The following is a 22,051-nucleotide window of genomic DNA, read 5'->3' as shown; positions in this document are numbered from 1 at the left end:
CGAAGACCCTCATCCAGATGGCGCACACTCGCGAAAAGCCAGGAAGGGATCAAGAGAGGAAAGCCTTCAGCTGGCGGCGTGTGGGGGAATCGCAGCATTAAGAAAGACAACAGGGCAGGATTCCCACGACAGAGGGAGCAGGGCGTTCAGTGGAAGTCTCAGTCTCACCTGCAGCTGCATGCATGGGACCGGAGGCACCCAAGTCGCCCAAACACAGCGACGTTCAGTTCAGGGTTCACGGCTGGGGGACTTCAGGGCTGTACACAGTGTACACAGAAGCTCAAGAACGGTAACAGTACCGTCGGTCCAGTACTCGGTGGACTGCGCCCCTTCTCATCTCCGTGTCTCATTGGGTTGCAACAGCGGGATGTTCAGTGTGCCCACCGCACTACTACTGCCGATCAACGCAACTCGGTGCAGTTTGGCAGTTCGAGGAGCGCATCCTTCCAAACGGGCAGCTAGTAATGCGAGCCGGAAAGCTGCTCAGGAGGCGGAACAAACATTTTGATGCTGGTAACGGCCGGTGTGTTTGTGTTGGAGCTTACTCTGTATGTTGGTGTTTGACCGCTGCTCTCGCATGTATTATTGTAGCTGGTCTCTGAGACGCTGCGGCACATACTTCGTACTCGAGCGCCCGTTGGTACTCGAGTAGGGACTTCGTGCTCGTACTGCTGTGTGAGCAATGGGCTACTTTATTGTCAGCTCGGGCGGAAGCTGGACGCTATCGATTGTAGATTAGCCACAAACCACGATGTTGGCAACCGTCAACTCTTGTCATTGGGCGCCTCACAGAGGGAGAATGTTCAGCTGGAACTCCGTCTTGGCCCTACGAATAATGCGATTATTGTACGGCGTATAGACAACTACTACGACGGATGGGCGTAGTATAATTTGATTATTTCTGTATATGTTCCATTCGAGGCATTCTTTCGCACTGATTTGATGTCAAGGTCCCTAGCTTATTATCTGGGGAATCGTGATGCACTAAAGACGCGAAGGATCGCACTTTCGTAGGTTAGCAGGTAGGTTGGCACCGTAAGCAAAGGTGATCATAGCCACAATAGGGAACGCGACCTTCTCTCGCCCAGTGGCCTGAACGTTAGGTTCGTTTCGCCGCACAATAATTAGGTTGAACAGTTCTCGCAGACAAATTACTCCGAACGTACGTATAATTCGTGCTTCATAATATGATTCCATAGTATTGAGCGACTGATAACTCCTACGGTCGTAGCTCCAGCTGTCGACCACTAATAGTTTGCCTCCTCGCGAAAACCGGGCTAATTTTAGGACGAATCTATTCCGTACCTTAAGGAGTAAGAAAAGGAGGCTGATTATCCTGGTCGATGGTCGTTCGTCTGGTCATCCTTGGGTATATATGTCCGTGTATGTATGGCCGTACCCCCACTGCGACTCTGCGTGGCTCGTCGCAACACATGATTGAAGATCACTGAAGAATCGAGGAAAGGAGCCGCGAGATGGGCAACCACAATGGCAGCTCATCAGTTGAGAAATATGAGCACTTACTGGCAAATGGCAAAAGAGCAGGCGCAGAATGGCGTGGATTCGGTGGAATATGGGAAGATGCATGGAAGGATGGATGGTGGGTGGCTGAGGACGAGGAAGCCCACCTGGGTTAAGCTCGTACAGTCCCAACCTGTAGCAAATAATAAACCTGGGACCTTGGCTCGCTTGCTTCCGTGGAGGATCGTCAGAACAAAGTGGTTACCTGTCAGGTTGCCTGTTGTCTGCGGTCCCGCATGCTCTGTGTACGAAGTATGGAATAATAATAGCTGATTAACTTGTCGCATGGATCCCGACTTCCGAGAATGTTTCATGTCACGTGGCGACAACCACTGCTCTACCCCCAAATCCTCCCGATCGGTTTGTTTCACCCTACGGCCAGTACCCAAGCCAAGAATACGATATGTGATCGTCACTGTTTGAGTGTCTATGTTCAATTCATCGCGTTTTTGTGGGGGTTCTGAGCCCTCGAGCCTCACTATTTGAACTTGAGATGCTAGGACATAGCAATCCGTTTCCTTCAACCCTATCCTTACTTACCTCATGTACCGTTACCAAACTCCGTCATTCAATTCATCTTACAACCTGCCCATCATGCGGCGCAGCCATTAACCGCCCACAGTGATCTCCGCCGTGGGATCTTTCCTGATACTCAACTCCGTCAAACCTTCTTGTTTCTCGATCACGAGCCCTTTCTCGTTTGCCAAGTGTAGCAGGCAAATGAAACAATAGCTTGTCGAGATGTCATCCATTGCTTGCTTTGGATATACACTCCGCAAGTTCTGCATGACCGTGGTAAATTTAAGAGTGCTATCTGGGTCCTTATTTGCTTCGATAGGCGGCTGGTCCTATGTAGTATTAGCGCGGCATTTCTAGAAAGAAGAGGCTCGACTTACAGCTGTATCGATTCCCATGCCCTTCCATAGCTCTTCCTTCAGCCTTCTAACATCCACCTTCTTCGCCACTCGTGCATATTGCACGTATTCTGGCCTCAACCTCCGGCTTTGAGTAACGAGTTGCATTCCAAAGGCACCTTCGCCCTCAGCAGCCTGAGTTATTCCGCCATTTAGCATATTGTTGATACCACCTATACCACCTTGCCCACCTTCGATGCCGGGAGAGAAGTGTTCTCGAGCGTCAGCAAACTCCATGTCGTCATCGTCGTCAATTCCTCCTGGCATAGGCAAACCATCGTCGAAGAAATTCGCGTCGTAATCGCCCTGAAGTGCTGCCACATCATCAGGATCGGTAGGCCCTTCTTTACGCGCCCAGAATCCTTCATCCATCTCGCCCTCAGGAGCCTCTTCTTCCTTAAGTTGTCCGAACATACCGGCCTTTGCTCCAAATCCAGATCTGCGACTGCGCATTCGGGCTTTTGGCTTCAGGAAAAGCCGTAAAAGCTGCTTCGAATTAAAATGCTTGTCGTCGGGTAGAAGATTCTTTGTCTTCGATTTCCAATCCTTTTTGGGCAACGAGATTACCGTATTGGAGGATGCTTGGGTATAGATCGTCTCAGCCAAGTTGGCACTCAGGGGTAACAGGAAGTCTATCTCAAATGGCTCCTTATCCTTCCTCGCCTTTGCAGTGGTTGCAGGCTTGTTGATGTCCTTGATCTTTCGAATCCGCCAGTGCTCGGGACCAGCCCAATTTTTCTGCAGCGCTTCATCGAAATAGCTCAGGATATCCTCATGTCCAGGCTGAATCTTTGCTCCATGGTCCAATGATACCGCATAATTGTTAGTCTCGGAATCCAAGTTTCCCATCCCCTCACCATCTTCACCGTCCCCACCTCCCATCCCATCATTATCCAATCCAGCATCGTGGACACGCATTCGAGTCTCTATTGCAGCGTCGCGTGCCCAGGCTTCACCGCCCTCGCCGAAGCCAGCATCCGCTGGAATATCAAAATTACCTAGCAAGCCGTCGTCATCATCTTCGAATCCAATCGGGTTGTCATCATCGAGAAAGATGCCTGATTTATCGCCGACAGCAGACATATCTGAAGGTTTGTCCTTCTCCTGTCGCCAATCCTCGGGGGCTTTCAAAAAAGGAACATCCATTGAGCCAGACGGATCTCCTAGATCAAAGTTCTTTAAAGACGGACAAATCTCTTGTCCTTCCAACTGATCAAGGTTCAGAAAAAATTTAGCCCCAAGCGCTTCGATATTAATTTCGACATCTTCGTCGTCGTTATCTACCTCCTCGGTTACTACGCTAAGCATAGAGTCTGGTTCGGCTTCGTCCTCATCTTGAAGGGCATCGTCTTTGCGTCTAGTAGCTTGCCCTTCGGCTGATGCATCACCAGCATCATCACTGCTATCGAAAACAATTCTCCCCTGAGAGTCGATCGTAAGATGGTTTAGCAATAAGCCTTTAGCTCCCCCTTCATCAAAGTCCGCTGAAGCCTTTTTAAATAAAGGATCGACCGAGAATTCGAGCTCGAACTTCTTTAATTGAATCGCTGAAAACGAGCTAGCCAGGGTTGCTTCTGACGAACGTTGGGCCTAGATAATAGTTAATTGTAGTTCTTGCGCTGGTATACTGAATACAAGAAGGGAAATGTTATGGAAACACCAAAACCCCCTGTGAATCAGTAGACACGCGATAGAAACAGCTTGTAACCATCGCTATAGGTGTCAAGAATGCTATGGGGGCTCGAATATGACATCCTGCGTAAACTAAGACACCACTGGGCAATCAAAGTGGCACGAAACGACTACGGAGTATAGATGTAGATTTTTGCTTGGCTCAGATTCCCAGTAAGACTCGTCCAGATTGATAAGCATGCGCATGTAACCACAAAGAAAAAGCCAATCTCATGCTGGTAACGACGCCCTTAGAAAAAGTAGGTTTTGGTATATCACGGGACGGACGTTTTCTTGGTGTAACTCAAATCCGAAGTTTGCAGATTAACACTAAAACGAGAACAGTGCACAAAAAACTAATTTCATGACAGGGAGTAAAACTGTCCGAAACCAAGACTAATCTGTGAAATTTACATGAGATATAGCTAGCATCGAAATACTGCTAAATCACGTTACTGGAAATGGTGGGGAACGCAGGGTAATTTAGGTTCAAATCAAAACCACAACGACCTGACTTCCAGATACAGTGACTTTCCATCAACATCAACGCTGGAGAAAAACTGACAGATGAAGCAACCACCGCGCGATACGTTCCAAATGTCAAAAATCAAAAACCAAAAAAAAACATACAACAGCAGGTATTCGCTGGTGGTCACCCACCCAACTACTAATCTGCCGATCTGAGGCTTGTGTATGGCAGAGCGGACGGGATGCCCATTTCTCCTCAGTCTATGGTCGTATGTGACAGATATTTACTTAAATGAATACTTGTTCTGTTGTGCGCTGTCGTTCCATTCACAAAACCACGCGCACTTGCGCCGACCAATGCAACCATGTGCCTTGCACATAGCAAATAACGGTGTGCCGGTGTGTAATCATCGCAGGTAAGCAGTATAAACACAGTCGCCAAGCATTCGGACAGTAAATGGATCCATGGACTCACCCTTTTCTTGGGCTTCTTCCTGACGACTCCATCCTCATCTTCAACCTCTTCCTCACTCTCTTCGCCTTCCTCATTCTCGCCTTGTTTCTTTTTACTGTTGCCGCTGTCCGCAAGCCCACTCAGTAACTTTCCAGTTTCGGTAGCCACGCTGTCAACACGGCTGGTGTAAATCTTGACGCAGCCATCCAACGTACAGCTGGCCTTCTGGAAATTGACTCCATCTCCTTCCTTCAATAGTGACATATCATGGAAATAGTCGATGAGCGCAAAGTTCCACGAATTGGCTGCATTGATCTTGTTGTCCGTTGCCATCTTCATCCATTCTTCGAAATTGGCCAGGATAGGGACGCGTTTCATAGGCGTCACTGCCTTCCCCCCGACCGTGAGCCCATCAAGATCATTTTCCCTCCCACCTGAGTGTCGCGGTGTTTTGGGATTCGAGGACGGCGACGAGCTGCCTGCTCGTTCGAGATTCGAAAGTCTCTGCATTGGTGATGCTGCCGCCTTGATCTGGTTCATTTGGATATCATGGAGCGCATGTCGTGATTGCATCCTTTTGGCTTTTTCTTGCGCATCATCGTTGAGTGGAATTCTACATTGTTGTTAGTATGATGAAGGGCGCACCTTCTCCAGGTCCTTACTTAACGCCCGACTTAAAGGGGGAAGCCGCAATGGATCCAGATGCAGCTCTGCTGTTATTGGGACGCGGAGCTTGGGCGACTCGAGGCATTATGAACTGTGACGTGCTGAGTGCATTATGTTGGGAAGGCAGAGTCTTGACATCTTGAATCAATAAAGGCGACGCGATTTGTTTACGGCGCAACGACCACCAACATTCCTGCCTCAGGCACAAGGCACTTCGCTTCTCCAGCTTCCAAGGTTCGATCTATCCCGCAATTCCTTATCGCAAAGTACCTGGGTACAGTACAGTACATAGGAGGCGTCTTGGAAGCTTCGTCACCAAAGCTCGATTGTTTGCGCAACGTTCACCGGCACCTCACTTCGACCGCGAGTATACCATGCATGAACAATGCAGCCCGCTCCGCCAAATGCGGTTTCGACCCGCTACCGAAGACAGAAATTCAGCTTTCGTGCATTCTACATTACGGTCGTTCTAATATCTGGCTTTGCAGTCTGCAGCATTATCGCCGCTCAAACCACGAGATATATTAGAGGGCCTGGATATGAAGCTATATACCGGCGAACGTTGGAGGGAAATGATGTCGGGCCACTTCTCGAGCGTGGTAAAGAAGTATGCTAGAACAAGGCTTCTCATGAGGAATAAATACTAACACTACGCTTTACAGTGTCGATACGTTCACGATGCCAACGACCAATGTGCCTTCATCAAAGCCAATTGCCCGGACGAGGAGGCTGGGCTTTTCTCCTACCTCTCCTTATACTACTGCAACCTTAGTACCGCTAAACCTCTCGCGTTCATGATTTTGGCTCTATGGCTGGCACTTCTTTTTACCATGATTGGAATCGCAGCGTCGGACTTTTTCTGTATCAATCTTTCCACGATCGCCAATATTCTCGGAATGAGCGAAAGCATGGCGGGAGTTACATTCTTAGCTTTTGGCAACGGCAGTCCAGATGTTTTTTCAACGTTCGCAGCCATGAACTCGAATAGTGGAAGTCTAGCAGTTGGGGAATTGATTGGGGCGGCTGGGTTCATAACTGCTGTTGTTGCTGGATCAATGGCACTAGTACGAGAATTCAAAGTTGGTAAGAAAACCTTTGTCAGGGATGTCGGGTTCTTCATTGTAGCCGCGAGTTTCAGTATGATATTCCTCGCAGATGGTGCTCTACATCTCTGGGAATGCTGTGTCATGATTGGATTCTACATCTTTTACGTGGCAATAGTCGTGATATGGCATTGGTATCTAAATCGCCAGCGCCTGCGTCGCGAGAGAGAGGCAGCCTCTCGTGGCCACTACCTTGCTATGATGAATGATGAGCTTGAAGCAGAACAGGATAATTTCTATGATGAGGATGCCCCGGCAGGACAAAGACGCTACAGAGATTCGGAAGATTTTGGTGCACTAGAACGTGGATCAAGTCCCGCGCAAGCGTCCGAACTAAGTGCGGACAGTGATGAAGATACAGACGCAGGATTACATTTAGCGGCGGAAATGGCGAGCAGTATGCGTGTCACACGACCCAGAGGCGTCCGAAGAAATACCATTACCCCTATTCGACCTAGTTTGGTTGGTGCTTTAGAATTCCGGTCTGTCCTTTCTTCGCTCCAAAAGTCGCGAGGCTCGCACGCTCTACCAAACATTCGTCGATATTCGGACGATCCAATAACGGCGAATACTGGACAACAATATGGCCTATCTGAATCTGAGACAGTGCCATATTCGGATAGTGTATCTAGTCATTTTGTATCGCCGACGGAAGACCCAAACGACTCGTACCTAGCCGCCCCGGTTTCACGGGCTCGATCAGTATCTTTGAATGATGCTGGAGGTGCAATAACCAAGGGCCATGCAGTCCTTGCTGCTACTAATATTCCAAACATCGGAATTGTTGCCGCGACACCCACCCGAGTTCAACAGCTGGACCCCCCAGCACCTGGAGGGGTGGCAACTTCGACCAATATGTCCATACCACCTTCGCCGACCATCTCCCTCACCCCTCCGGCTTCCGTGAGTGGCTCTAGGGATATCAGTCCAGTTCGTTCCACTGAAAGGCGAAAGCATGATAGCCTAGCACCGCCAGGGGAAGGGTTCCCAGGGGCACGGCATCTTCATGTAGATTTTGGCAAGAAAAGGCAATCCAGTCCCGACTCCAACCAATACTCACCAAGGGACAAGTCGAGAGGATCTCAGCTACCCCGACTATCTATCCCCGGGCCACTTTCAACAGACAGCTCTGGCTTACATGCCCCGTCTCCAAGCATTCAATTTCCTGAATACACAGACTCGCCGCTGCCCTTGACAAGTCAAAGCTCCCGACCCCCCAGTATTATATTACCTGAAGCGGAGTATGCTCCTGAATCAGTATACACAGATCAGGAACTTGAATCAGGGGCTAGGCCGATAAAGTGGTGGCCCTATCGCTTCCTGCCGAGTCCTTATGTCCTCCGGTCTACACTTTTCCCTACTCTCTGCACATGGCAGGACAAGTCAATATGGGACAAATTCATCAGCATAGTATCAGCGCCAAGCATATTTCTTTTAGCGATTACATTGCCGGTCGTTGAGTCGGAACCTCAACAAGAAGATATAGACGAACCTGTATTGGGCGAACAAGAGCCCCTTTCAAGGAAAAACAGAAACATGACGCCGTTACTAATACCGGACAGCCCATCATCAGAAGCAGAGCCTGAGTGGCTACAATATCGACGGGCGACGGAAAGTCACGTACATCCTCCTCACCCACGACACGACCCCAGTCATCCTGGCCATGGTGCCGCCGAGGTAGCCGTCTCTACTGAAGATATGCATCGTCATTCCCACTTAACTCCCACCTCTCCCAGGCAGAGGTCAATGCCACCATCTCCCAGGCGTCTTGACGAAGCACCGCCCTATTTGCCACCTAATGACTGGAATCGTTGGTTAATCGCTGTCCAAATATTCACTGCGCCCCTGTTTACCGTCCTCATCGTATGGGCCAACACCGACGATTCGGATTTAGGGCATCTCGTCCGCCTAGTTCTCTACTCCCTCCTCGTCTCACTCATTGCATTCGCTATCCTCATCCTCACCACGACACCATATAACCCCCCTAAATACCGATTCCTCCTCTGCTTCCTCGGCTTCGTCGTCTCCATCGCCTGGATCTCTACCATCGCCAATGAAGTTGTCGGTGTCCTCAAAGCCTTCGGCGTCATCTTTGGCATCTCAGACGCCATTCTCGGCCTCACCATCTTCGCCGTTGGAAACTCCCTTGGCGACCTCGTAGCTGACATCACAGTCGCCCGTCTGGGCTACCCTGTCATGGCGCTCTCAGCCTGTTTCGGAGGGCCGATGCTCAATATCTTACTTGGCATCGGCGTTAGTGGCTTGTATATAACTATCAGGGAAGCGAATCATAAACATACGAAGCATCCCGGGAAGGAGATCAAGTATAAGCCATATCATATCGAAGTTAGTAGGACGCTAATGGTCTCTGGGTTCATATTACTTGTTACGCTCGTGGGACTTCTTATTGCTGTCCCGGTTAATAACTGGGTTATGAGTCGTAGGATCGGATGGGGGCTGATTGCGCTTTGGATTGTCGGTACGGTGCTGAATCTAGGGATTGAGATTAGTGGGGTGGGTAGTACGTCTTAGACCTTTGAATATTTACATGGGGATACGGCGTTTTTGGATGGCGTGGGCTCAACCTGGGATTGGATACCAGGATAGCAACAATGCGAGCTATAAATGTGTACATTTTTTTTATGTGGTTGTACGTCAAATACCGAGCTACTCCAAACTCGTTGCTAACTTAAATTTAACTTACAGTCTCTGGATAATCACGCTTGCTAATAGTCAGTAACTGTCTGTTGCCCTTCTGTTTTGCCTCGGACCGACTAATACAGTACTGGACGAGAAAGACGCGTTAGGTCAGTACAACTATCGCAATCCTACTATTTGGCCGCCCAATAGCTTCTCGAGTTTCGGCATTTCGTCACTCGCATCTTTGGTGATGTCCTTCTTTCTATAGAACTAATACTTCGAAATCAATGAGTTTCCACGAATAATACCTAGACTATGCAGTTGCTTGATAGCAAATTGGCAGATCCTCAAGTCTTCGGTGTTCGGTGTCGTTTATTCGAGTTTCAATCGAAAATTCATACCCTGTGAGTTCGGGAACAAGAATAAATTTGTGGTTCATCAAAACACTATAAGCTCGAATCTCCTTCTCGAGAATCCCAGCCTGCTTTGTACTAGCCAGCGGGAAGAGGGCTTTTAATCAGCTTTACCAGCTAAGGCCACCCCCTGTAGAGCCTGTGCCTATAACTCCCTGTCTACTCCGCAATGTACGCATAAACTCGTACGCTCTACTATCAAGACATGTCGCCGCTTTTGCAAAACCCCAATCTGTTTGTAAACAATATAACTTCATGGCTTAAGAATCAACCTAGCTAGCTAATTATAATCACATCAAAATCCCTCAATTGATCTATGGAAAGAATAATTCCACCAGTCATAATAACCCCCACTCTTGGCCTCAGGCCGTTATGGTACTCCTACCGACCTGGGCCGGTGTTTGACGGGATCCTGGGCTCTGGAGCCGTTCCGGTTTATTAAATGCCGAGACAACAACTTCATATTGTCCATCCATTCCTTAATTAAAATTAAACAATTGCTGGTGGTTTGTCGAATTTCGTGCTCTATAGAATCATGGCGAAAATATTTGATGCTGCCGAACGTACGTCGAGCTCTACGACACCTTGAATAGACCCAGCTAATCATTTATTAGTGGCGAAACACAACAAACCAGATGACTGCTGGGTATGTCTCTACGGCGATGTCTGGGACGTGACGGAATTCCTGCCCAGCCATCCCGGAGGTTCTTCAATCATATTAAAACTGGCCGGCCGTGACGCAACAGAAGAATACGATCCTATCCATCCTCAAGGGACATTAGAATCGAATCTGAAGCCGGAAGCCAAGCTGGGGAAGATTGATCCGGACACACTACCGAAGCCCGAAGCAGACAATGCCCAGAAGGATCAAGACGAGGAGGGCCCGCCGGAGATGCGGAGTCTATTGAATCTGGATGAGATTGAGGAGGTTGCCACAAAGCAGATCTCGAAGAAGTGCTGGGCATACTATTATTCAGCGGGCGATGATCTCATCTCGAAGAGGCTCAACAATGAGGTTTATAAACAGATTCTATTGCGGCCACGCGTGTTTGTCGATTGTACGAAGTGCGATCTGACCACGAGTTTAGTGGGACACAATGTTGGGATGCCATTATTTGTAGCCCCTGCTGCAATGGCGAGGCTGGCACATCCTGATGGAGAACTTGGAATCGCGCAGGGCATCAGCCAATTCGGAGCCATGCAAATTATCTCTAATAACGCATCTATGACCCCGGAGCAAATAGTGGAGGGATCCTTGCCCGGTCAGATATTTGGATGGCAGTTATATGTGCAGAACGAGAGAAAGAAGAGTGAAGATATGCTGGTCCGAATCAACAACATGCCTGATAAATACAAGTTTATTTGCTTAACTCTAGACGCACCGGTCCCTGGGAAGAGAGAGCATGATGAGAAATCTCAAGATTTAGGTGCTAAACTACCTGTCACGTCAGCGGTGAAGAGTGGCGAGTCTCGACCGGGCGGCGGTGGAGTTGGCCAGCAATTGTTCTGGGGGACAGCTGCTGATTTGACGTGGAAGAACACGCTCCCTTGGCTAGCCAAACACACTTCGTTACCCATCGTCTTGAAGGGTATTCAGACGCATGAGGATGCCTATTTGGCCGCGCAGTATGCTCCCCAAGTCAAGGCGATCATCTTATCAAACCATGGAGGTCGCGCTCTTGATACTGCCCCGCCTGCTATTCATACCTTGCTAGAGATCAGGAAATATTGCCCCGAGGTTCTCAGCCTAGTTGAGGTCTGGGTTGATGGTGGCATTAAAAGAGGCACTGATGTCGTCAAGGCATTATGCTTAGGTGCTAAGGCTGTAGGTGTCGGGCGTGCTGCATTGTTCGGGCTAGGAGCTGGCGGTACAGAGGGCGTCAACAGGACCTTTGAAAGTAAGTGGCCCCTTTTGGTATCTGTTACAAGATGATGCTGACTATCGTAAAAGTTCTGGAAGCAGAAATGAAGACTTGCATGAGACTTCTCGGTGTGGAGAAAGTCAGCGACCTACGCCCGAAACATGTAAGTTGTTCGCTTCTGAGAGATTATCTCCTGATAACGCTGACCGATAACCAGATTAATTCTCGTGCTGTGGAGCGTGATATTTATGATGGCGAAGCCGGGCTAGAGAAGCTCGGTCTCTGGGTGAAGGCCCGCTTATAAAGAACATCTTGAATAGTTTATATTTGGACTTTTATTGTAGATCACATCTTACCTTGCTTTCCTCCTCTTTTGCTCTTCTGCTCTACTACCACTCCTTCTTGTTGCATCTGAATTATGTTCCAACATTCCCCAAGCACCTTGTTTCAATCGGATTTGGAACGTGTAAAACAACAAGCGAGGCAACGGGGCCCTTGTCTCTCGAGTCACTCATACATCCAGTTTCAGTTTCACTAGCGGTTGTTTGGGGAGCGAGGATAGAGGCGTTAAATTATGTCTAGACTTTCAGAATATTTCACCAAAATATCCCGAGGCTTCCAAATTAGCAAGATATTACGCGTAGCTAAATCGGAGAAGGAAATAACTCCCGAAATGGGTAACAATCTGTTACCCACCCCTTTGCTTCATAGATCGATACGTACCATTTAGCAATTTGCCACATTGTTGTCACCTTCTAGGCGGTGACTGCCAACCGATCTGCCCATCTTCGCCAAACCAACCCCACAACCAAAAAAGGAAGCTATCCCAAAATAAATTCAACTTAATCCTATATTAGGTATTTTCTTTTTCTAAATAATACTAAAATGATTTAAAATGGCAAAAGAGTTCGGCCCGGTGTCGAATTGCCTACATCTCTTGTCGACTTTTGTTGTGGTCGCATTTTTGTTGTTGTTTCCCCTTTTTTTTGCCCTGTCGTCCCTGGCGATAACGAAGTACAATTTGACCAGAACACACTTGACCAAGTGCCACGCCCTTGTACTCGTTAAAGGATAATTTGCTTATTTGGCCATATATATATCAGGGACGTATAATCGCCCTAAAAAAAAATTGACATGACACACCGCTAGTAGATGATGCTGTCCATTGCTAGGGATATATGCTTGCCTTTGAAAATGAATTGACCTAGAGTAAGATCCATTCATGTTTATCTCCCGTTTGTAGTCGCATACTCGAATTGTTTACCTACGTATGTACTGGTGTATTTCAACCCACCAACTACAAAGTATTAAGAATATATGCGGCGAATCCTCAACAGGCTGTATCAGCGCCACTCATGGCTGCTTGTGCTACTGAACGTTGAGCTCTCTCCTAAGCGCCCAGCAGGTCTCCCAGCAGGACCGCGATGCGGCCATATTCCTTCTGCTCAGGGAGACAACAGCGAAGAAGCACCAAGTTGTCTGGCGATGTACAAATTACGGTAGGTGAGTTTATCGCCCTCCGGGCAACACCTATTCGACTTCGCATCTGCACAAATTACAAGTGAAACTCCTTATGGAACGATATGTGAATGATATAGGTAGATAGTTAGGCAAGTATGCATAAATGTGCGATGTAATATCAATACTTACCCTAATAAAGGAGTAAGGGTCAAATTCTGAAGCGCTCCCCTGTCAACGGATCTTTTAGGAATGTCGTAAATATAGGGTTTCGTCCTCCACGCCTCGTTTCCACGATCCTCGAATGCCAAATATCCTTTGCGGCCCTCATCAGCTGCAGCTCGAAATTGGGGAAAAGCCTCATCTGCAGATCAAACTGAAATAGATCCCCGTGGAAAGCGATACGGCGAGCATCGTTGCTGTAATATGCATCATCGTCCCCGTAAGCCATACTTTTGTCTTTCCCAATTTCAACATCGCGAAATTCCAAGAAAGGACGTACTGCTGCCTTGACGAAGACGGCTTGAATAGGGTGGGACGGCTCGAACGTGTATGCTTTGCGAATATGGTGGCCTCTAAGGGCCGTCCGATCCTTGGCTAATATGGTTGTGAGGTCGATAGACATGCCATGCCCAAAGCCGGGCAAACCCAGTTTGTCAGCAAGCTCGACCATATCTAGAATGCCTGTAATTCTGTTTGACGGCATGGTGTACTTTTCTGGATCGAGTTGGATGTGTTTGCAGACCGCCCATTGAACTATTGGATCAAAGATTTCCTTCTTGACGCCTCGCATACTGACCTTCTGCGTTTCGGTATTAGGTACACTAAAGTGATCCCTGAAGAAACCGAATGTCTTCATCAGAAACTTCTTTGGGAATTTGCATGGGTGCTTTACGGACTCCAAAGTGATAGTTACTCCCTGGCCGTCGGAGAAAAACTCTCTACTGTGGGTTTAGCAATCTATCTTATCAGGTATCTAGAGATCAGACTTACTCGACCCACATCTCCGCTGGGTCAAGGCTCATAGCGCCCTTCTCTTCAGCGATACGAGGTCTTTTCGGGGATGAGTCCTCCGCGGGGTGCTATAAATTAGTCAGTATTTGCAGCACATTTTCCCAAGTAAGGTAGGAATAACCTACAGCACTGTCGCATTTTCTCTTGTGACGGGGACCAGTGGATGCCTCATCACCTGGTTTTGCGAGATAAATATCGTCTTCCCCTTCCACTTTCACTCCATTATGTGTCTTGAAGGGATCGATATTGCCGTCGTGATTATTTTCAATGGGATCCTCCTCCAAATCATTACCTCTTTCCTTCTCCATAAGTGAAAATGCAACTTCCAAATTACCATGAGCTTCCTTAACGATAGATTTGCAACTTTCCATACTATATTTTGGAAAAATGTTCAGAAGCTCGACAGCTTTCAAGTCAAACTCTTCCTCAACCTTCACTGTGATCTCCTCCATTTGCACACCACTACTCTCGGTCGTGGTTGATTCATCGTCGTCATCGGACCAGCTTTCTAAGTAAGAGTAGTAGGTCTCGAACTCTTTCTTTGGTTTGAATCCGATGTGTCTTCCTGATTGGCTCCCGGATATTTCTCCTTCTGGCCTTGTTATTGCTAGTTGTTCCATAGCATCAGTACCGAGACCACGGCTGATTTCATGGCTATTTTCTGGCTCAACTTTGATATTTGATGCTGGTTCGGGTGGGCTTTCTGATGTACCGTTGCCTTGCCTTGCGAGACGGTCTTGAAACAGCCCAGAATATGTACCATGAGCAATAACCGTACCACCTAGTTCATGTCTAGATCTTGGAGGAGCTAATAGCACAGGAGCTTCCTTGGTGATATTGTCTTCAGCTGTAGTCGAAGCCTTTTTCGCAACTGGATTGCTCGAGCCTGGAGAGGTTCCAATTGCGCAAGCGACCGTTGGGTGTTCTCCAGTTTTGCTTTGGGTCTTATACAAATATCTTAAACTGGATTTAACAGCAGAGCATGGCGTGCCTGTCCCGGTGGGAGAGGATAAATTCATGGCCTTCCGGGGCGCGGCCTGCTTGTTCGAGTCCATTTGATAAGCCTTTGCCATGGGGACGACGGTTGGTGAAGATCTTAAAGGGCGGTGGTGTTAGCGCATGTTATTTGACGGCTTGAAGGTTGAAAGCAAAGGGCGAATTGGGCTGGAGGAATATTCCCAGAACCAAGTTCGAATAGTGAGTCTCAGACGACGGATCTTTGAAAGGTGGGAGGGGAAGAAGTGAAATGCGAGGTCAAAAGGAGGTCTTGGGAACAGACCTGCAACTACGTAGCAGACCTTTACCGAAGGTGGGAAGGTGCAGCCTTAAATCCCATAGAAATATCACACTGTATGATGTGGCCGGTGAAGTAAAGATGGTAGGTTGACAGTAGCCCCCCCCCTCCGGCGAATTATAATGGTGAGAACTAGACTGTTAAGTTTAGATGTTGAGGATGTGAACACGGAGATGGCGAGAAAAATCCTAGACTCTAAACCTGAGGGAGTGCAAAATCAAGAAGTCGAGAAGTCAAGATGATCAAAGATACAGTGAAATGGTGAACATAACAGCATCTGAGGTGATAATAAGAACAGGAAAACCAAAACTGACCTTAGAATAATAAATCAATTTTCATAAATATATTATTTATGCGAGCTTGTGACGTTGTAGTAGGGCAGCAGAAGGCAACCTTGGCTTTGTATTTACCGCAAACTTCCAACGGCCTCGAGTCAAAGTGGAAAGAAAGGGTTGCCAGGTAATGAATCCGGAAACTATGACATGCCTCCTTCTAATGGTAAGGTATGCGTTGTTGAAGTGATATGATTCGTTGATTTGCAGCCCAGTGCTTTGCGAAATGTAAGCTCCGAAAGGAAGTAAAGCGTCGAGATATTAATAAATGAAGCTTAGTCTCTCGATATGTCTTAGCATCTTTGGGTTACTAAAATAGGTAAAGTAGGGCCCGAGGATTGTACCAATCCAATATGGCCAGAGTAGGAATTGGAATAGTGTGCATTTCAAAGTAAATGATAAGCCTCGCGCAAACGAAATTCATCAAGCACAAAGATTTCTACATCGGCGCAGCCAGGCGTAAAGCATTTTCTCATGAATATTTCTAGGGTATTTACACATAATCCTCGACTCATACAGCTCTGTCATAAACTATTATGGCGTCCCCGCTGCTCCAGGCTCTGGTTCGAGCGTTCTCATAAACAATCATCAAAACCATCAACGCCACCAATTTCCTTACATATCCATTGCTATGGTTAATCCATAGGTATATCACCGCGTATCATCTCCATCGTCATCGGCAGGCTCAACTCTAACTAGAATCTCCTCCAATAACCCCTCCAGGAACACGTCGACACCGTTAGCCATTCCTACCGGCTCTTGTTTGTCCCAATGATCGATCTCCTTGCAGACATGTGCTAATTTGTAAACTAATTTCCGTAGCTTTTCGTGGGCGGCTTGTGCTCGTTGTTGTTTCGGCGTGGCACCTGTGCCTCTAAAGGCCTGTTGAAGTCGGACCTGCCTGCGCTTTAAAGCTTCTTCAAGAGCCGGGAATATCACATCGTTGAGAGCGTCGAGTTCGCCAGTCGGACTTGCAGGTGCGGGGGAAGGCATAGCAACAGGTGCTCGTGATGCTTCTGAGGAGAGGTTTTCTCGCGAAGGGTTGCTGTCTCGAAGTTTAGAAGGAAGTGCCGGAAGTGGCTGTTGCCCAAGTTGGCGGGGGTTAACGTTTTGCGATATCATGGCTGGGCCTGGGTTTGGGACTGGTTGCTTAGGTGTGGCAGTATTGGACTGATTAGTGACTTGTTGGAGAGGTTGGGGGCTCCCTCGGAAGGGCGGAATTTCAGGTAATTTTAGAGGCCCAAGTTTTGGTAAAGGTTGTTGTGCTGGTGGGCGTGGAGGTGCCGCAAGTGGCTGAGAGGCTCTGTTAATCACCGAATTTTCCGGCTGAGGAGAAGGGGTTGCTCCAATATTCAGAAAGCCCATATCTCTTTGCAGCTGCTCTTGCAGTGAACGATCGTAATCAGGAGAATCATTCCATTGTTGGGATTGGAAATGTTGTGGAGTTTTCGGAGCGTCCGGTGCTGCCACACGTAGCTTTTCCGGAGAAGGTGGTAAAGGAACTTTTGAAGGCGACTGAGGTTGTAGGCTTGGAACTGGCCGTCTCTGTGGGGATGTTTGGCGTGGGTACTCGGTGATAGGAGAGTTCATCGCTTTAACTGTATCTGCCGTAGACATGTATCCTGAATCCTTCATCTTACTTGGCGATGAACTTCTTGGTCGCTCGGCATAATCATCCTCGCTCTCTGAAGACCGAGATGATCTGGCATTCGTTGCAGAATCTCCCATGGTGTTGAGACCTCCTCTGCCAGCGCCTCTGCCCCCAACGGGGCGCACAGTACCGAAATCCCACAAATCATCGTTTACAGGGACTGTGCGTGGAAGGTCCTCTCGACCATCATCCGAATCATCATCCTCGCCTCTATGATGTACAGCCCACCGTTCATGTCTTTCAATCAATTCAGTGAGGTATGAGGTCTTTTTTGCCCTCCGTACAAACGGGTGTTTTAGTAGTTCCCGCGCCGACGGCCGCTTTCTCGGGTCTTTCTGGAGGCATAACTCAACAAACTCTTTGAAAGCTTTGGAGAAGTTACCCTCGAGTTCTGGTGGAGGATTCTTGGGTATCAGAAACAAGACCTTCATGGGATGAATGTCAGAGTAAGGTGGCTCTCCATTGGCGAGCTCGAGCGCCGTAATTCCCAATGACCAGATATCCGCCTTATGGTCGTAACCAGACTGCTTGATGACTTCTGGAGCCATCCAGAATGGAGTGCCCACAAAAGTATTCTTCTTCGTCATAGTTGCGGAAAGCTGCCCCGAAACCCCAAAATCTGCTAACTTGACCTGTCCGTTAGAGCCCAGTAAAACATTGGCCGCTGTGATATAGGTCAGTCATAAAATATTCTAACAGCTTGGGGGAGTCATCCTACCCTTGACATCTCTATGTAGCTTCTTATCGCCATGAAGGTAGTCCAGGCCAAGCAGCAACTCCCGTATAATAATCGAAATATAATCCTCCCCAATCGCTCCTGGCTTCATCAAGTCCCCACAGCTTCCACCAGAGCAGAATTCCATGACGATCCATAGGTCAGAGCCCTTCAAGTATGATCCATGGTATTGGGTAACATATGGGGAGTGGAGTTCGGACAAGATCGATATCTCCTGTATGATATCTTCGACCTCGTCGTCGGCATTTTCAACATCGATTACTTTGATTGCAACAGCTTGCCCGTTCCGCTTGTCAACCCTGGTGCCTTATTAGCTGCATGTCGGTGAGAGACGGTAATAAACCAAAAGAAACACGTACCCCTTGTATACCTTGCCAAAGCTACCGCCGCCTGTAACGAGTCAGAATCAGTTTACCAGGACTGGCAGATCTTGATTGCATACCTATGCAGCTTTGCTTGGTATAAAGAGTCTCCGGATCTACCACGACACCCATCGTGCCACCTCCACTTGCCATATTGCTCGGTTGGGTTATACCAATTGGGCCTTAACAAGGAAAGGTGAAAAGAATGTGAGATCGGCGCTCGGTGGCCTGGCGAAGGAAGGGCCTTCGATGTCCTGAGGATGCGTGGGAGGGTTGGCGGCCGCGGACGCGGTAGGCCACTACGCAAGAATTTCGCCGGAGGCAGAATTGATAAGAGGCGGCCCGCGGGGTGAGATTGCTATTAGGCCGGGTTTGAAGGAGTTGGGATCGAGAAACGCGGTCGAGGACAGTTCGTCAGCGTGGTGATTGGCGGGGTTGAGCGTTGAGGGGAGGGAGGCTGTGGAATATCCAGCAAGGCCAGGTTCTACAGCAAAATATCGAGAATGTGAAGCTGGCGCAAAGCTAGAGGATTCCTGTTCTTGTTGTTTCTTAAAGACCGCGGCTAAAGTAACGCTGACCTGGCGGAAGCATCTGCCAGCACAAGCAAAACGGTTGCTGAGCAGCGCGGGACAGACAGAGGGATGCAGGAACCAGCCGCCGGAATGCTTGTTTCATCAATATCCGGGGAAGGCTCGCACGACTGGTTTAGGGCTGCCAGGAACGAGACTGATCTGATATCAAGGGGATGTTACATTATTGTACGAACAGATGAGAGCCATTTAATCGTGGCGATGTCTACAGCCTCGGGGTTGCTTTTTTAATATTACGGAGAATTATAGGTTGTTTGCTGGCTGTTTGTTGTTGTCAATCGGGAGGTCGCGCGAGGGCCAATTAATGCATCTTCAGGCTCGCGTGGCGGCGACTTGGCTGCGGTTGCTCCAGGGGTCAGCAGTAGTAATAATAATAATAATAAGCAGCAAATAATAATAATAAACAGTTGGCCCGCGATTACAGCCTGTGGGAGCCTACTCTGTATTACGTGTAAAATTTAGTTCTGGGACATCTGCTGTGAATCACGACTAACCTGTTAGATCCTTTCTTGTTGCATCACAGACGTATTTTAAACAGCATTCTTCAGAATGTCTCGTTCATTCATTCATTCTATGTCCTAGCGTAATTGAAAACCGCGACTTCTAGATGCAGGGAAAGGGAAGGGCATGCCCACGCCATTAAAAGGCGATATTGTAAACGCCAGTAGCGAAGACCTCCAGACCCCGAGATAGCACAATTCCTTTAAACATTTGAAAATGCCAACCAATTCTAGGGGCCTGGTGAAAACATGAACGCCTAGTATGATGTAATGAGTCAATCCTCCGTGGGTGCCCTGTCTAATCCTCGAGATATTCTACCATGACGGTCCCGTTCTTAAGCCCCGCTTGTTCAATGGTGTCCTCCATATGCTCGCTCAAGTCCTTACCCATGCCTTTCAGATCGAATGGAATGCCGGCTTTTCCGTCCAAAGGATCCGCCTTGAGCCATTCATAGATGCGTAGAACTAGATCATCAGCTTGGAATCTCCGTACAACTCGTCCATTAGAATGTCTGAATTGAATTCGAGTGACGGTTGGACCTAGATCCGGCTCCGTATGTGGGTTATTGGCTGATACTTGAGAGTATGCCGTAGCTGCTATATCCTCGGGTTCAGTGGCGTGTCCATTTGTGGGCTCCATATCTGTATCCGCAGTTCCGCGGTCAACCTCTTTTCCTTTGCCCTTGCCCACATCTCCAAAGCTTTTGGTGAGATCATCTGGATCGTGTTCCTTGGGGCCGCTAGTAGTACCATTTGCGAGACTGTTCTGCAGCGCTAGATCAAGCATCTCCTCTTCAGTCAGTCGATCAACGTCAACGGACTTTGCTTTCTCGGGCTTTCGTCTCGCTACAGGGTTCTTCTTTGTAAGATCGAGACTGTAACGGTCCAGGAATTCAACAAGCTGCATAAGGAACTCTCCAGGAATAGGAACTGGTGGTCCCGACCATACTTTGACCTGTTCACCAGTCCTGGGATCAACGATGGCGATGTGTGGGTAGGCAGCCTGGCTATCTTTCAAAGGGAAGTAGTAGTTGATGTATTGGTTTCCTCTGGGGTCATCCTTAGAGTACTGCATAAAAATGAAGTTCTCCTTGACGACTTCCTTGATACCCTCGTGCTTCCAGATATCGCGATTGAGTTGTTGGCAGTCGAAGATAGACGGATCTTGGACGTTGACTAATATCCATTTCAAATCTTCCTTGCCTTTGTCACGAGCATCGTCCCAGGGTATTTGATTCATGATTTCGAATGGCGGGCGAAATAATTCGGCGAGACGAGCGGCTTTCGATGATGCTTCAGATGCTCCACCAGTAGCTTCAGCTAACCCGCGACGGCGAGCTCCGGCATCAGAGGATTCATCCCAGATCGACTGAACTGGTCGTTGATTAAACACACCGGGCGCCACTATTAAACCGTCAGTATTTTAAATCCGACTTCAGAGTGCGGATGAGCGGCATACCTCCAGGCGGTTGTCGTCGAAACCTCAACTGCTGCTGGACTGCGTCCATCATATTATCCCGGCCCCAATCCTCTTCCGGACCTCCGACGAGTGTCTCTGTCCTACGCTCAATCGGGGCCCGCACACCATCGGCATCAAACCCTCCAGAAGCATCGCCACCAGCATATAATTCTTCTTGCATTCTCCGAGCCATAGCCTCATCATCTTCGTAGTCTGCAGCTCGGCCTATCGCCGTAGCAGAGGCCGCTTGTCGATCTTCATTGCCGCCTTCATCTTGCATAGGTATATCTTCGTCATCGTCATCTAAATGGACAACACCAGCAGCGTCCTCGCGCCCGATCGTCGCCGCTCGCGGCTGAGGCCGTGTAGATGTCGGTATTGGCGGCGTGGACGCTTGAGCGCCTTGAACTTGATCTAAACCACTTGCCAGATCTGGAGAGTCGAAGTAGAGCTGTATTGCCTGCTGGCTATCGTTCTCCGTCATCTGCAAGTACCTCCTTGCCACATCAGCGGTCGCCCCCGTAAACGCCATGAAGGTATCCACAGCATCATCCATGGTGGGCAGATGGTTCGTATGTCGAAGGCTTATATGGTGTTATTTCGAGCTGAGGGAGTGGCAGGTTTGGTAGTATTGCCGGAAGAGTTGTGGCAGAATTTGGGGGTTGTAGGTAATTGTAGCTGTGGGGTGAAGACGGCGGGGCGACGGAATCTGTGCAGGAGAAAGGTGGGATCCAAGCACGTCTTGATCTAAGTGAAGTGAATGCAAACGAGAGATCAGAAGTAGCAGTAAGCGCCTTCTGCTGATTTGGTAGACATCGCGTATAAGATATGTATCGTGTGACGGGAGGGTATAAGAATTAGGGATGGGGGATATAGGTAATGGATGGTGCAGGTGGATGCGTGACGTTTGCCGCCTCTAGTTGTCGGCAACATGCACAAGTGC

At 48.5% G+C, this 22,051-nt stretch overlaps 6 protein-coding genes across 6 annotated transcripts; 2 read left to right on the top strand and 4 right to left on the bottom strand.

Moving 5' to 3' along the window:
• Positions 1–2,129: 2,129 nt before the first annotated feature.
• On the bottom strand, positions 2,130–5,779 carry BP5553_06047 (Condensin complex subunit 2; the record flags this gene model as incomplete). Its single annotated transcript, XM_032014670.1, has 5 exons — positions 2,130–2,369; positions 2,418–4,025; positions 4,737–4,835; positions 5,050–5,641; positions 5,691–5,779. The coding sequence occupies 5 exons, from the start codon at positions 5,777–5,779 to the stop codon at positions 2,130–2,132; spliced, it is 2,628 nt and encodes an 875-aa protein (XP_031869351.1).
• Positions 5,780–6,079: 300 nt separating this feature from the next.
• Positions 6,080–9,329, top strand: BP5553_06046 (uncharacterized protein; the record flags this gene model as incomplete). Its single annotated transcript, XM_032014669.1, has 2 exons — positions 6,080–6,301; positions 6,357–9,329. The coding sequence occupies 2 exons, from the start codon at positions 6,080–6,082 to the stop codon at positions 9,327–9,329; spliced, it is 3,195 nt and encodes a 1,064-aa protein (XP_031869350.1).
• A 1,056-nt stretch (positions 9,330–10,385) lies between these two features.
• On the top strand, positions 10,386–12,016 carry BP5553_06045 (Uncharacterized protein; the record flags this gene model as incomplete). Its single annotated transcript, XM_032014668.1, has 4 exons — positions 10,386–10,413; positions 10,465–11,748; positions 11,802–11,875; positions 11,930–12,016. The coding sequence occupies 4 exons, from the start codon at positions 10,386–10,388 to the stop codon at positions 12,014–12,016; spliced, it is 1,473 nt and encodes a 490-aa protein (XP_031869349.1).
• Positions 12,017–13,381: 1,365 nt separating this feature from the next.
• BP5553_06044 (uncharacterized protein) lies at positions 13,382–15,257 on the bottom strand (the record flags this gene model as incomplete). Its single annotated transcript, XM_032014667.1, has 3 exons — positions 13,382–14,111; positions 14,164–14,252; positions 14,310–15,257. The coding sequence occupies 3 exons, from the start codon at positions 15,255–15,257 to the stop codon at positions 13,382–13,384; spliced, it is 1,767 nt and encodes a 588-aa protein (XP_031869348.1).
• A 1,204-nt stretch (positions 15,258–16,461) lies between these two features.
• Positions 16,462–18,712, bottom strand: BP5553_06043 (uncharacterized protein; the record flags this gene model as incomplete). Its single annotated transcript, XM_032014666.1, has 4 exons — positions 16,462–18,125; positions 18,180–18,496; positions 18,557–18,587; positions 18,640–18,712. 4 exons carry the CDS (start codon positions 18,710–18,712, stop codon positions 16,462–16,464), a joined length of 2,085 nt encoding a protein of 694 aa, XP_031869347.1.
• A 1,235-nt stretch (positions 18,713–19,947) lies between these two features.
• BP5553_06042 (Uncharacterized protein) lies at positions 19,948–21,664 on the bottom strand (the record flags this gene model as incomplete). The annotated part of the gene is made up of 2 exons (XM_032014665.1): positions 19,948–21,053; positions 21,109–21,664. 2 exons carry the CDS (start codon positions 21,662–21,664, stop codon positions 19,948–19,950), a joined length of 1,662 nt encoding a protein of 553 aa, XP_031869346.1.
• Between the last annotated feature and the right edge of the window lie 387 nt (positions 21,665–22,051).

This window comes from Venustampulla echinocandica, assembly GCF_003357145.1.
Source record: "Venustampulla echinocandica strain BP 5553 chromosome Unknown scaffold_3, whole genome shotgun sequence".
Taxonomy (NCBI): Eukaryota; Fungi; Ascomycota; class Leotiomycetes; order Helotiales; family Pleuroascaceae; genus Venustampulla; species Venustampulla echinocandica.
Note: the sequence above shows the minus strand (reverse complement) of the source record. Positions and strands in the feature narration are given on the sequence as shown.